The sequence below is a fragment of the Notothenia rossii genome (genome assembly GCF_949606895.1).
Source record: "Notothenia rossii genome assembly, chromosome: 9".
Lineage (NCBI taxonomy): Eukaryota > Metazoa > Chordata > Actinopteri > Perciformes > Nototheniidae > Notothenia > Notothenia rossii.
The window spans coordinates 67,041,534-67,057,575 of record NC_136907.1 but is presented as its reverse complement, the minus strand read 5'-3'; the positions used below and the strand labels follow the sequence as shown (position 1 = coordinate 67,057,575).

The window sequence follows — 16,042 nt, the reverse complement described above, 5'->3', positions numbered from 1 at the left end:
ACCAACTGGATGCAAGAAAAAAGGAATAGATACGGAGACAAAATAGTGCATCTCAAATAGAGGTGTGTGGTGTTTATTTACAATGTTTATTTACAGTATTGACAGAGTACCAGTAATACATCAGGGGTACAGGGGCAATGAGCTTTCACTGCAGAACAAATCAACTTCAAACATAAATCAACCTAACCCACAAAACATGTAACAAATTTACAAAGATTTTTAAAAATCACACTCAACGTGGATTGGACTAAATAATTTCAATCAGGCCAAGAGGGAGAATAGCAGATTTGCGGTAATGAGACACAGAGGGACGGAGGAAGGGGAAGAAAGCAAAGGAGACACAAAAACATGTAAATACGTTTTCCTTTAATAGTTTTGAGCCCGTAATATAATATGCATCTTGAGTAAAAGCAGAGTGGAGCAAGGGATCAAAACAAAACCTGCTGATGACTTATAAGACAAGAGAAATCAGACACATGTACAATATGAAATATGTTAATCTATCTCTGCTTGAGATGTTCGTCATTCGGTACATTTTTTTTTTTCAGTGTTTGAATCTTTTTGTCTGTATTTTTATTTTGTCCACCTTTAAAGCTCTTTGCATTGCTTTCTACCACAGTGTGATACCACCTCTAAGAGCCAACCAAATTCAAATCAAATCTTTCACAAAGCTTTAAGTATCCTTCAGTTTTTTTGGGTCACTTTGCGGAGTTGGATGTCTATATCTATCGCTGCACAGTCTCACATATTATAAGGACATCTAAGACTTATTAGGCTCTACTTATTCATTTAGACAGACTAATATATTGGTGTCAGAAATGTCCAAGACGTAAAGAGAAAAGCTTCCACATTGACATGATCTTTTAAATATACTTTTTATTTCAAATAAACATGGCATAATCCACCACACATGAAATTATGAAATACCAAAAATTAGATTCATTTGCCTCTCTACTCACGCGGGGGGGGGGGGGAAACAGCACATGTATTGTAAAGCTGTGCCGAAGACAAGTTCTTTTGGCATGTTTTATTTTTCAGCTTTTGTATCTTAATTTACATAAAAAAAAAAAAAAACTTAAGTAACACAACAACAACAAAAAACCTTAACTAAGTCTTAAAAACATATTCAACATTTCAGGATGAAAACTTAGCACCTTGTTCCAGTCACTGTGGTTGTTCGACTGGTGTTTTAGTGGATAACCCAGGGTAAGATGAGGAGGTGGGCCGTGATGACAACAGGCACACTTCCTGCTTCTTTAGGATATTGAGGACAGTGCAAGTTCAGACACCATGATAAGAAGAAGTGTGCGGTCAGATATAACAGACTGACATAAGATCTCGAGATCAGTTGACAACTCATCTCACAAGCCACATCCACGACATCACAACATACTTGATGCTATATACACAATGACTGGTCAAAAAGAGCCAACAAAACAGTATGTGCGGCTAAATCTGCGATAGTAAATCCAATAGGTTACATGTAATGGCTTCTATGAAGAGCAAATACTAATCCTTAATACTAAGGCACTGCTTAAAACAAAATAACACACATAACAGGGTGGTGTAAATGTTGAGACCGTCAAACGGAATCTGTGCACGAAGCCGAGCTCCAGTGTCTCTACAACATCAACGCACTGCACGATGGAAAATGACCCATGTGAGTATATTTAACAACGTGACAGAGACACACATCATCCCCTACAGAGCGGACGTCTAACTGACCAGAGGTAAGAACGACCTCATGTGATAAGCCACAGTGTTCCCAGGTGGTTTTGCTGTGGACTGCGACAACACAACAAGCAGTGATGCGTTGTTTATGTACAAACAACGAGAAGAGATCGTTCCGGATGGAGACTGACTCAGCGTCCCCTTTTGAGACCTGTCCTTTCCAAACGGTAACTGATGCAAGTACTGTATATATATACACGCACACATTTAAAAACAAATGTTTATTTTCTGTCAGTGCAAAATTCATGTTAGCATAATTACGAAGGTGTCCAAAACGCATTCCTTCCACAGACACGCTCACAGAGAAAGTGTAATAGTTTCTAAATACGAGAGAGGGCAAAGACACATTGACCCCTCTCTTGCAGTTGTGCAGGATGACATCTATGTTACTCTGAACTATAAAACAAAATGCAATTAAAAACGGGTAAAAATATCTTTTCGGGCACTGCATCAACAGGCAGATTTAGTCCCAGTTTATTTTAGGTTTAAATCACATTCAAAATCATGCGGCTGGCCATGTTTTATTTGCATTAATACAAACTTTTTTGTGGAATTTCAACATCAAATGATTTTTTTAAACTACTTTTTTGGTGGGAACATGCCATTTATTTGATTAAAAAGGTTAAGTGAAAGAAATTGATTCCACAAAAAAAAAATCGGAATAATCCTTTTACAAATAAATAATACACAAACATGAATTAAATATCCGGGAGGGTAACAGGTCATAAATAAAGCTAAATCTAACAGACGATGCAGACTGTGGAAAGTCCTTTTCCTCCTCATGCTCTTATTTTGAAAGAATAAAAACTAACACTGAGAGAGCTGTTGTCCTAAAATCTTCAGACCTAAAGCTGCAGAAGCAACAGCGCACAATCTAAAAATCAGCCCTTTTGATGAAGTTCAATTATTTTGCGACGCAAATCAAATGTGCACAACACAGATTGGTTAAAGCAATACCACCCTGTTTTGTTCAATTTCTGGTGCCATCCATTTCAATGACTTCTGCTAGGCCAGATATAAGAGAAAATGATTCCATGTATGCCCCACCATCACAATCAAAATGCAGTTATTAGATGCACACTGCAAAGCACCCAATATGTAATGTATATATATTTACACAAGAATCATTTCACTGCAGAGGTATAATCTTTTCTTCACCACCACTGAGGTAATACTGAAAACTTTATTTTTTAATATGGGTGGTAAGGCATAAAGCTGGCTTTGTGCCCAGCTCAAATAGACATCTCATATCTGCATTAGGATTTTGATGCCAGGTGTCTTTTAGACCTGTGACTGTTTTTAATGTCCAGCGTCCAGAAACAGCAGCTGTGGAAATATTAATACTGTGTATAATCTGTATTTAGGACCGTTAAACACAGCCAGCAGCACCAAAGTGTGTTTGTCAGATGCACATGTGTTTATCTTTATCAAATCAATACTTGGTATCTTTGAGGATTAGCTCGGGTAGTGAAGATGTGGTCTTTTTAAAAAGGATAAGTCAGCAACAACGTGTATTTACAAATCACCAGGGGTCAAACAGCACAACAGGAAATATTGAATTCTCTTACAGGTGATCGATATTGTTCAGGCAGCTATGATACAGTTTGCAGTCTAGCTAACACAGAAGATCACTCTGAGAGAATTCAAATAGACTGGCGCTGTTGATCTTTGTGATGCACAAATACTTTGAGGCTCGTCAGAAGTTTGCGATGAGCATTTTGCGCTTCTTTTTTTTTTTCACACAGTGATCCTTTGAACACACCATATCGTCTCTCTGTCATTTTACATAGTTTGTCTGTACAAGTTTACAACAAGAATCGAGATGGATCGGACCGGACGGAAGACATATGGTTTCCCTGATGCCATAGTCTGCCTGATGTGACAGGATGAGGCGTGGAGGTGCAGAGACAGTGGTTATTCAATGATCTCCTCTCATAACAAACGCTGATTGATGTTTTAAAGGTCCATGCTAAACTCTCCATGAAGATCATCTAAGGCCACAATGTTCATAGAAGAAAGTAAAACTGTAAACACTATAAAAACAATAAAGAGGAGAAATGATCACGGCAATGTATCCCTTCTAGGATAAAAGGCCATTGTGAAGGTTTCGACTAACACACAGGGTAAAGAACCACAAAGCATAGATCGTAGACTTGAGTCATATTACATAGTTTAAAGAGAACGTATACCTTGTGACCTAAGGCACTCAACAACTACTCCCAGTGCCCTGTTTTGGAGTAGATCCACTGTTTATCTCCTGATCATCTTCGTTCTCCTCTTCCTCCTCCTGCCAGCCTCCAAGGTGGACAGCGGTGGGCATCGAGAGGCTGGAACCGAGGCCGCTTTGTGACTGGAAACCTGAAAAAAGCATTGATAAAAAAAGTCAAGAGTCCTCCTTAAGCATAGTCCAATTAGACCTGGCCAATTACACAATTAGACCGGAGTACACAATTATTACACAATTAGACCTGAGTACACAATTAAACAGTTAGACCTGAGTACACAGCTTATGACTGTGGGTCAACTACAAATATAATATATTATGCATCATTTATGCCAATTTTCTACAAATTGCATTCATCCTACATAAACTTTGCTTTTTTTAAATGTAATTTCTGAACTAACTAACTAACTTGCAGAGTATCATGTTTGTACTCATGCCAAGATGAGTACGTGTTTGTTTCTGTACTACTGCATTACAATGAAGTGTGTTTTACCAATATGAAAGCAAAGATAATTGCTTCTGAAAGTCTAGTGTAATTGATTCTAAAGTCATGGATGCCTCTGTAGTTGATGCTCTGTTTGGAGTGTGCAGATTCAGGTCATGACCTGGATCTGAGCATTAAAAGCAATCTCTTTTCCATTACATATTAAAGGTCCCATGTCATGCTTTCCCGGTTATTACCCGTCCCCTTGTGTGTTATGAAGGTTTTTATGCGTGTAAACGGTCTGCCGAGTCAAAAACCCTGAAAGTACACCCTGTAGCGAGTAAAACTCTAACACACTCTATGCTGCCCCAAAACGCCTCGTTGGACATTTCTCATTTACTTGCTGGGTACTCTGACATGGGGATACCAAGTAGCCACGCCCAGAGCTATGGCTGCACCCTCTGCCAGCCTTTCACGAAACAAAGCTTCCCAAAACCTTTCAGCGATTCATGCCGGATATGTACAGCGTAGGGCACTGAAGGACGATGCTGTTCCTACTTTGTTTGGACCAGCAGGAGATTCGGGTACACAACCTATAAGTATTCATTGTTGTTTGTGTATTTATCAGTGATGCAAACACAGGTATGGTGAAAAAAGAGAGAACTATTTGAAGAAAAAACAGCGTAATATACCATCTGTCAAAGGCCTGTGCTATAATCCTTCAATTAGCTGGCTGTTCTTTAGAATATACTCAGATCAATTTTTGAATTGAGAAGTTGTCCGTCCGTCCGTCCGTCCCCCGACCCCCCCCCCCCCCCTCTCCACGAATTACACAAGTCACCCAAATCAGCGTTAAAAAAAAAAAGCGACTAATTTGCATCACTGTTATGATGTTTTAAACAAACATGGGTAAACGTGTTTCGGACAACAACGTTTGGATCGCAGAGAAATGCTCTCCGCAGACCCATTCTCACAGCGTTAAACCTTTTTCTTACTCAATATCAAGCCACACTTATTGTTTTTACTTCGGCTGTGAGTGTTTGTGTGTGCTCAGGGTGAGTCTTGCTTGTTCTAGCTGTATCGCTAAGCCTGTCTGCTCCTGCAGCAGCTCGCAGCAGTGTGTGTGCGAGCAGCAACGAGCCTGTCAGCTTCTCGACCAATCAGAGCACACCGGGCGCACAGGGAGGGGGGGGAGGAGCTCGAACGAGCCGTTTAGGACAGAGAATGAATACCGGTGAATACACATACTTTACAGAGATGCTGTATGAGAAACCAATGTGAGTTTGGAAAATTGCACAGTATAAATCTATTTTAGTAAAACTCAACAAAGGAATTATGATCAGTAGAAATGGCCATGACATGGGACCTTTAAAGTCTTTGAACTTAATGTTAATATTGAAAAACAGAGCGGAACACGGAAAATCATTTCTAACTTTCTTTTCAGCTAAAGTGTTGTATAAAGTATTTTGCAGGCTGCAAGTTCTTCGTAAAACAAGGTTTTCATTTACCACTGTTAGTGTGCAGATCTCTCATTGGCACTGGGTTCTGCCACTGCCCTGAAGCTCTCTGTGGGTGGGAGCTCTGCTGGTGGAGCTGGAGAGACAAATAGTTTTCAATGAGCAGCAGAAAATGTTTCTCTAGCTGAAATCAATATTTGAAATACCAAACATATGACACCTGTAGACTTGAGAAGTGCAATTTCTTTCATTGCAAAACCTGGTCAATGTTTGGATCATTGTAATTCAAGCAGAGTATCACTTTACACTCCAGACACACAACAAGGGAAAGGTCAACTGTAGAGCTTGGAGACAGGAAATTACCTCGTGCATGTAGATGGCATGGAGACTCATCTCTGCTGAGGCAAACTCTGAGTTCAGAGTATTGCCCCGGATGTCACTGTTAGACATACTGAAAAGAAAAAACATGTTCATCAAAGTTCAAAACAAGCATTTGCATTTATAAATTGATTTCATCAAACACTATTATAGCTACGGCGTGTGATGATGCAGTACGTAATACCTGTCAATGATGGTGCGGTCGCTGCGGTACATGGTCTCGGGTTGGACGGAAGAGTTCAGGAGGCTGTGGGAGCGGCTGCGGCTGCTGTGGGGGAGCTGGGAGGTGGACAGAGAGGCCAGGACGCTAGCAGCGGCAGAAGCAGCGGTGCTGGGGGGGACGAAGCGGTGGTCCCGCCCTTGTAGTCCAGACGCAGTTAGAACAGGGTGAGCCAAGACACTGGCCAGCAGATTATCAGGCTGGAAAAAAACACACATGTCAATACAGAGTCCCTAAGTAAACAAGATTACATTGCAATAGAAAAGCTTGCTGACATTTAGAAATATACTTTATGGATCATTAGTTAAAGGTCCCCTATTATACTGTTTTTCATGACTTTATTATGGGTCTCAGATATATACAAAACATGTCTCTGAAGTGTTTGGCTCGAATAACCAAACAGATCGTTGCAGCATCCCATAAACCCCTCTGTTTCAGCCCTGTTTCAAAAGAGCTGATTCTCTGTCTGTTACTTTAGATGAAAATAAGGAGCCCCTCCCCACGCCCCTCTGAAAGATATTTGGTTAAAAAAAACATAATGGTGCTCTAGGAGGAGATTCAGGTGATAAGGTGGGCGGGTGTAACCTTGGTTGGTGATTGGCTAATGGTTACACAAGCCAAATAATTGTTATGACGTCATAAAGTGGTCAGAATCTGATCAGCTCATTTTCAGACAGGTTTTTATATAAATGGATCAGGACAAAAAGAGAGTGAATCTTTTTTCCTGAAACTTTCAGAATCTTTTTACACAGAGGGGACACATGTTTATGTATTAAAGACATGAAAACGTGGATTTTGCATAATAGGTGACCTTTAAAAGTAGAGAATTCTACTCTTGAATTATTTAAACATTCTGAGGCAATTCATATTTATTGTAACATCAAGGTTCCTACCGCAGCGCCGGAGCCGTTGGACTGCAGCGAGGTGCAGAGCGGGGCCTCAGAGAGCAGCAGCTGGGTGGAGGGGCCGCCCTGAGCGTCGTGGTGCACCTTCTCCTTCAGATGGCTGATGAACACCGAGCTCTCCTGAGGCGGCTGCCAGCGGGGGTTCTTGATGGTGAAATGCATGAGAGACAACTCTGTCTTTCCGTTTTCAGCTTGTTGGTATATGGACGCCTCCGTCTGGCCATGGGACATCCACTGCAAAAACATACAGAAATATAAATTCATTTACCAACATTAAGAGCAGGACCTGTGAATTCATGCTTGTTATTTCTTGTCGTTTACAGTTTTGGTTTACCTGTAAAGATTATTTGTTTTTGTTTGTTTTGCACAAAGAAGTGATTTGTTTAAAACAAAGAATCAAATATCACGGATGCTGTGAGGATGACCTGAACTTTTATTTTCATGAACAATGTATGCTAGTGGATAGGACCAGAAACGTTTTAAAGCTTCTTCTAGCCCCTTTTGAACATGAAGGAAACTATTTGAGAATATTTTTTTTATTTTGCTTCTCTTTTGTTAATATTATTATTTATTTTGTTTTTAACATATTCAATAAATTGACTAATACAAAAAACTATATACATTCCCAGTTTAAGAAAAGCTAAAGTAACAAATCTTACTGTTGGGTTTCCATGGCGCCTGATGTCCATCTGCGCGAAGGAGCAGATGTCTCCGACTCCTACGACATCCACAGTGAAGTTCCTGAAGAAGTCGATGATCTCTAGAGATTTGTTCCTCAGGTGGAAGATGAGAATGAAGGGTGTGACAATGGGACTGAGCAACTCCTCCAAGATGAACACCTGATTGAATCACAGAAATAATGAGTCACATTTTAAATACGTTCAACCCCTTTACATAATCAGATGAATGTCAAAACTTCCCAGAAACCCATCAATAAATCCTGTGAAGGCTAACAGACTGTATCTAGTCTGACAAAGTCTCATTATTGACCAGGTGCTTCATATCAAAAAATGTCATCAATCCAAACGAAAATCCTCCATCATCCATAACTCTGATTTAAAATGTAACAAATGTGTTCCTCTCCACTCGGTCCCTCCGTTCCTCACCGCTTTGTACTGGAACAGCTGCGCCACCTCGTCGCGGGTCTCGCTCTTGTTAGCATGTCCCCTCCAGTGGTCTGGCATGTAGTGAATGTGTGCCAGCATGCACTGCAGCAGCTGCTCTGGACACCACACCATATGCTCATCTGGGATGAAGGACCTGGGAGAGGATATGGACAAAACATGTTCACTATCATCTCTAAAATGAAATCGTTTTGTAATGTTTAAATGGATTTGTGGCAGAACAATCTGTTAGTGATTAGGAGGAATGGATGCACTTAAAGCGTTCCCATAAACACGAGTGAGTGAGGGATGATGAAACGTAAAGTTTACTTTTCACTATAACTTCACTCAATAACTGGAAAGAAAGTGGAAGTAATCGGAGTACATCGAAAACGAAGTGATAACTCAAACTGTATAAACAAAAGTATAATTAATCATAGTATATAGATATGTGTAGATTATAATATAAACAGTAGGGCTGAATAATGAGGTCAAAATACCTAATTGCAATATTTGAGCGATGTTCACTTATCATTATGTTAAATATATTAAATTATCCTGGTATCACGATATATTTTTTTTGCAAGGATCTGCAACAAGCATATTTTTTTCTTAAGTCTGTAGAATATGATTTGCAGGCCAGGACTCAGCAGCAAAACAATACTTTATTTAAAAGCTACTTCAACACAGATTTCCCCAAATGTTGCTTCTACAACTATTTCGCTGTTGCATTAGTCATTGTTGTAAATTTTTATTACAATTAAAATAAGGTCTTCAACCTTAATAAAAAGCAAGATTTAACACCGAGTTGGCACCAGATAAATCAAACCTGCCTCTGAAAGCTCACCTGGCGATGGTGATGACCACTCCGAGCACTGTGATGGCGGTGAGGATGTGCTGCACTGTCAGGACATCTTCATCATAGACTGTCAGTGCAATGAGCACAGCTAAAATTGAGCCTGAGAAGAAGGCAAAGTTCTTAGCAAGCACCGTGAGCACCGGTGACGTGAAGGAGTTCATGTATTTGGACGTGGGCTTGTAGCCGCGGCCTAAACGTCCGTGCAGCTCGTGGTCCAGCTCGTTGAAGTGACGCATGTATAAATGGCCGTACAGGGACCAGCGGCGCGCACCCAGGCTCCCCGGCTCTCTGCGGATCACTTCGGTGTAGCTGAAGAAAGCGTAGAGCACCTGCCACACCAGGATGAAGGGGCACAGCAGCAGGTTGGCCAGACCCATGAGCAGGATGACTCTGCTGAGCTGCTGCGCCAGCTCCAGCCGGTTCCCGTTGCGCTTGTACTTGGGGTGCAGGTTCCACTTGTTCTGAAACAGAGAGCCAGGGCCCCAGAAGAGGATGAGCTCAAAGTTGTACTTGAGTCCCTGGGTGAGGAACACCACGTTGCCCAGCAGGGGGAGCTGCAGCTGCACTGGAAGCAGAGACTTGTTTATCATGGCCACCATGTAGTTCTTGAACCTCAGGATGCGGTGATAGATGTCCAGTTCTGTCAGCTCCTTCTTGTGTATGCACATCTGCTGTTCTCTCTGCAGGCTGATGAGACGGTCCTGCACTTCCTGCCATGTGAAGTTGCATAGTTCATCCTGAGAAAGGAGGGAGGAGAAAGTAAGCTGACTAGTACTACAGAGACAATGGTTTCATGGCTTTATTATTGTCAACATGAATCCATTTGATAAGCTCTCTAGGTTTAGCACTTACCATTCTGATCTTCAGGGCTTTGATGTAGAACTGCCTGATCTCCCAGTAGCTCATAACATTGCAAAATACTTTAACAAGTCGATAGAGCCAGAAGATGGCTGCCATGATGAGAAGGAATATAAGCCAACTGTTCTCTTGAATCCTAGATAACAAAAAGAAACATACTTTCAGACATGGCTGGCTTTATTTATCTGTTAAAACAATGGAATTGTGTCATTAAAAAAGTGGTTAAACTTTAGTTATAGCTGTATTTTTAAATGTCAGGACATTTGAAGAAAGAGCCATAATGCTTGCACAATATTGGGAAGGGCATGGAAAGATAGCAGGTGGAACAACGTCTAAAAATATCAGGAGAAAGTTACGGCTGGGGCTAATTTGAAAACTGGGATTCAGAAAAAACATTTACTGAGAACTCAGGGAAAAACATATCAGGTCCTCTTCTCATCTGACAATGTAAATCGATCCTTTACGCAATATTTAACTTATAATATTATGAACAGATACAAAAATGTATTAGACCTGCTGCTTTAATGTAGGGTATATTACATATGTATCAAACTACAGGTTGTGGAAAGGCAGCCTGTGTCTAAAACAAATAAGTCTACAAGAATTCAAGAAGAAATGTATAATAGGTCACATTCAGATATAATAAACAAATATGAGAGTTTTCGCGACCAGCATCTCGCTTTTAAAAAAGTAATTAGAGAACTTAAGAAGGATATGAGGAGGACAGATTCCTCACTGTAGAACACGCTGTTCCCATAACAGATCTCCAGGGAGTTGTACGTCACTGACTTCGTTACAAATGAGTATACAGCCACAGTCAGAATAAGGAACAAATTAATGAGGGGCCTATTAGACAAGCTTGAAAAAAAACACACAGATGGAAGGCTACATCTTGGAAAAAATATGACAACATGGAATTGGGGTTGGAGTTGGGGGGGGGCTAGTGAGGTGTCATATGGTAGTCAGCTTGTTGGTCCCGGCGAGTTGTCAGTATCTCTGCTGGACAGTTTTGCCTCGCCAGAGCTATCAATTACATTGTCCTGTTCCCTAAAGTCTAAACACAGAACACAAATACCTTCCTCCAAGTACAGTGGGGCAAAAAAGTATTTAGTCAGCCACCAATTGTGCAAGTTCTCCCACTTAAAAAGATGAGAGAGGCCTGTAATTTTCATCCTAGGTATACCTCAACTATGAGAGACAGAATGAGAAGAAAAAAATCCAGAAAATCACATTGTCTGATTTTTAAAGACTTTATTTGCAAATTATGGTGGAAAATAAGTATTTGGTCAATAACAAAAGTTCATCTCAATACTTTGTTATATACCCTTTGTTGGCAATGACAGAGGTCAAACGTTTTCTGTAAGTCTTCACAAGGTTTTCACACACTGTTGCTGGTATTTTGGCCCATTCCTCCATGCAGATCTCCTCTAGAGCAGTGATGTTTTGCGTAGTGTGTTACTGATGGTAGCCTTTGTTACTTTGGTCCCAGCTCTCTGCAGGTCATTGACTAGGTCCCCCCGTGTGGTTCTGGGATTTTTGCTCACCGTTCTTGTGATCATTTTGACCCTACGGGGTGAGATCTTGCGTGGAGCCCCAGATCGAGGGAGATTATCAGTGGTCTGTTATGTCTTCCATTTTCTAATAATTGCTCCCACAGTTGATTTCTTCACACCAAGCTGCCTACCTATTGCAGATTCAGTCTTCCCAGCCTGGTGCAGGTCTACAATTTAGTTTCTGGTGTCCTTTGACAGCTCTTTGGTCTTGGCCATAGTGGAGTTTGGAGTGTGACTGTTTGAGGTTGTGGACAGGTGTTTTTTATACTGATAACGAGTTCAAACAGGTGCCATTAATACAGTTAACAAGTGGAGGACAGAGGAGGCTCTTAAAGAAGAAGTTACAGGTCTGTGAGAGCCAGAAATCTTGTTTGTTTGTAGATGACCAAATACTTATTTTCCACCATAATTTGCAAATAAATTCTTTAAAAATCAGACAATGTGATTTTCTGGATTTTTTTTTCTCATTTTGTCTCTCATAGTTGAGGTATACCTAGGATGAAAATTACAGGCCTCTCTTATCTTTTTAAGTGGGAGAACTTGCACAATTGGTGGCTGACTAATCACTTTTTTGCCCCACGGTAACTGTCAGGGCAGGAGTGTTGTAACTCGAAGCTAGCAATCTCAGGTTCAAATAAACAACGACGCTTAGAAAGAAAAACATTTCATAGAAAGCGAAGTCACAAATCAAATACCAAATGTAATTTTGTCAAACTTGGTGCTTTTTATAGACCGTTTAAGAACAACCTAATATGTAATGCTTTATTGTAATCTGCTATTACCACCGGCATTAAAACCTTTTTTCAACATGAATGAATAACTTCAATATGTTTTCAGATGTCTTTACATAACACACAATATAACAAACAGTTTGTTCACATTAAAAAATAGTTTTCGATAGATTACTTTTTGGAGGCAACAGTGTAAGATAAAAACCATAGATACTCAACTTATAACTGAGTAGAAACGTAAAAACACTGTTTCTCCTAAGATCATTGCTTAGAGTGTGTACACTTAAAGAGGCATTTCCTCCCATTTCTCAATAAAAAAAGAGTTCTCGTGATTTTTGGGGGTTAAAAAATAAATCCAAGGGGAACGGCTTAAAAGGCTCCTGTCTTATGGATGTAACTGTACATTGCAGAAGCCACACCTGAACTACTCCAACAAAATGAAGATTGGAAGTCTGATCCTTACTGAATTAAGCCAGACAAATGTAATCCCTCGAAAGGCCTGTCTCTAAAAGGGCTCTGATAATATCCAAACCCATGTCTGCTGGAGAACAAAGCAGCTAATCAAACTGGCTCGAATGAGAGAACTGCCACATCCTTTAATGTGACTGTTTAGTCTTTTAGTTAATTCACCTTGACTTCTAACTCATTTCGCCCCCAAAGGAAGAAATACACTTTAAACTAATTATAAAGCACTGCAAAACACAGTATTAAACATGATTACCTTTCAGTGCACTGCTCACTGGGGAGGATGGCGTCAGGAAGAGTGACCTTGTTCCTGTCCAAGGGGTTCTGGCCCTGCCCGGTGTGGTTGACCGCTCGATTGGCAAACAGGACGTCATACTCCACACAGTTGACAAGAAACGTCGTGAATATGACAACAAACAAAAACTGACTGTTAGGAAGAGATGAAACGGGAAAAAGAGATTAGGAATCGTACCTAATGACTGTAGAACAAACAAACAAACAAACAAACAAGCAACCCAAAAGTAATAACCTTGGCAAAAGAGATTCATTTTATGAGCCATTATTGAATATTCTAACTATCATGCACTCTGTAAGTACTGAGAAGTGATAAATGTAGGAGTGCAGATAAGACTGATCATTTGCAGTTCCGTTATTTAATATGTTTACAGGCTTTGTTTTGGTTATGAGAAAAGATTTCACAAACCAACAAGTTACTTAAAGTAAACCCTGTATATTTATTATTACACTCTTGTGACCTCAGCCACAAACTCAAGCAGTTTAAATAAGAGTCGAGTGAGTAAAACTAGTAAAGTTAATAGTGAATAAAGCAATCACCAAGATGTAATAATAAGATGTTTTTGTTTGGTGTGAAGAATGTATTTCACATGAGCTTCTAAGTAAAGCTGCTGTGAAAATCATCCGGCTGAACTTGTTCATGCTGAAGCCTGAGGCACAACATCAATCATTACCACTCACATAAACAGGGACTAAGTCGAACTGAAACTGAAAACCCAAACTAATGCTTAAAATTGAACACAGTATCTCATGATGAACTCTCAGCATTTTGTACTACTTGATACTTACATAAGTTCAAAGAACTCTGACAACATCATACAAGCGAAGCCATTCTTCTGATGGAAATGATAGATGTGGAAGGGAAGGTTAAGAAAAATGTGAAGTAACATGAGCTAATAATATAAAAGAAAGCATCTTGGACGCCAAGTTTAAGGCGTAGGTTTGATAAATGTATTAGGAGGATATGAAACTGGGGAACATAGGACCCAGGCAACATAGATACCCTCCCAAGTCAAGAAGTAAACATGTGTCAGCATGATGCAATGCTAGTGACACATGCAATGACAGAGCCCTTTGGAAAACCATATATTAAACAGAACTGTCATTAAAAAGGATATCCTTTTGAAGAAGTTATCCAGGTTCTTGATATGGTGCCATGAGTCTGTAACATAAATGAAAGCATTAGCAGTTTCACCCAGAAGTTGCATTTGTATTTCTTTTGCAATACAAATGTATTACAAGAATGTCATCATTTAAAATTATATACATTTCTACCAGAGAGGCAACAGAAGGCTTTTTTTTTTTAAATCAACAGAAGTATATAATAGGACAATGAAATGTTATTTCTTATTGACTAAATATTCACAAAAAAGTGTTTAAAAAGCAAATAAGCTCACAGCTTGGGACTTCATATGTAGGATGCTATGCTATGCTATTGTTGGTAAATATATTGAGAGAGACATCAGTGTAAGGTTTTAAGTATATTAATGTTATTATCTAATATGTCTGATGCTTGTCATGTGTTACTACACTGTTCAAAAAGGGTTTTTAAATGGGTTGATTTTTGTAGACTGTAATGTATTTTGTACAGTGGTGTCAAGTAAGAGTTTTGATACTTTGTACTTCTATTCCACTCCAAGCCAGGGGTAAATCGTGTACGTTTGCTCTATTAATGATGTGAAATATAACCAACACTTAAATAAGGCTTTGTTACAACTGGGGTAACATTAACTAGCTACCATGCGGTATACAATTAAACCTAGCTGCACCTTTGCCAGCTTTGATAACACTCTAATGCATTATAATTATAATCAAAACAATGAATATTATTCTAAAATTGCCCAAACTACATTAAGAGCCCTTTTACTTTTGGTACTTTATTTTGATGCTAATACTTTTGTACTTTTACTTGAGTAACATTTTGAATGCAGGACTTTTACTTGTAATGATTATTCCTTCACTCTGGTACTTTTACTTTTACTAAGGTACAGGATCTGAGTACTTCTCCCACCTCTGGTTTTGTGTGTATTTAAATGTGAATCCCAGGACGAATAACGTTAGCTGTGCGGGGATCGAATAATAAACTATGCAATTAATCTGAATAAGCAGTTAGTCATTTGTTCAAAGATAAGCAATATTTTAGATGTAATAACATGTTTACCTTTTAGGCCTTCGGGCACATGCACCAGTAAATCCTGCTCCTCCCCTGGTGGCGAGTCCTCCTCAAAGTCTTCAATTCTCTGATATTCCTGGTAAGCTTCAAAGTTGGCCATTGTTCTTCACATTCTTGAGCTTACCCCTAACTCAAAAGCTACTTATAGTAAACACAATATGATACGAATGTAGTCTTGTAACCTCAGCTACATTATGTTGCTAGCAGCTGAAGCAGTTCAAGTAATGGCAACGATAGCTAGCGACAGCTAGCCACTAGCTTGCTAATTTGCTACCCCGGCGGTCAACGCTTGTGTAACTACACGACCATGGTAACGAGAGAAATACTGAGTGGTAGTTAAGAGTCAAGTAAACGAATATTCAGCAGATATAAATGTTACTTATAGTCGTTTTAAGATAACAACCTAACTCCACTGTCTGCTGTCTGGCTAGCCTGTGAATGATTCAGCCCCTCATGCAGTCCATCGGTTTGTTTTGTTCCCGACTTCTAACTGCTGGTGTTGAAATCTTCTTTGAATTCAGTCCACTCTTCCCCAGAGCTCGTTTCATACACTGTGTTCAAATCACAACACGGTGCTGTCCAGTCAGTTGCGAGTTTCGTTAGCTGGTTTCCAAAAATACACCATCCAGTCAGTGAGTGTCCACTGTTTTTGTCTTTCACAAAACAA

The 16,042-nt window shown here is 39.8% G+C and overlaps 1 protein-coding gene across 1 annotated transcript; it reads right to left on the bottom strand.

The window, feature by feature from the left end:
• Positions 1 to 43: 43 nt before the first annotated feature.
• Positions 44 to 15,978, bottom strand: atg9b (autophagy related 9B). The gene is made up of 13 exons (XM_079648334.1): positions 15,364 to 15,978; positions 14,321 to 14,364; positions 13,992 to 14,056; positions 13,165 to 13,335; positions 10,154 to 10,295; positions 9,290 to 10,038; positions 8,446 to 8,599; positions 7,999 to 8,178; positions 7,328 to 7,573; positions 6,399 to 6,634; positions 6,200 to 6,287; positions 5,888 to 5,972; positions 44 to 4,089 (listed from the first exon to the last, which is right to left on the bottom strand). The coding sequence occupies exons 1-13, from the start codon at positions 15,473 to 15,475 to the stop codon at positions 3,938 to 3,940; spliced, it is 2,424 nt and encodes an 807-aa protein (XP_079504460.1). The 5' UTR covers positions 15,476 to 15,978; the 3' UTR covers positions 44 to 3,937.
• Positions 15,979 to 16,042: the final 64 nt, after the last annotated feature.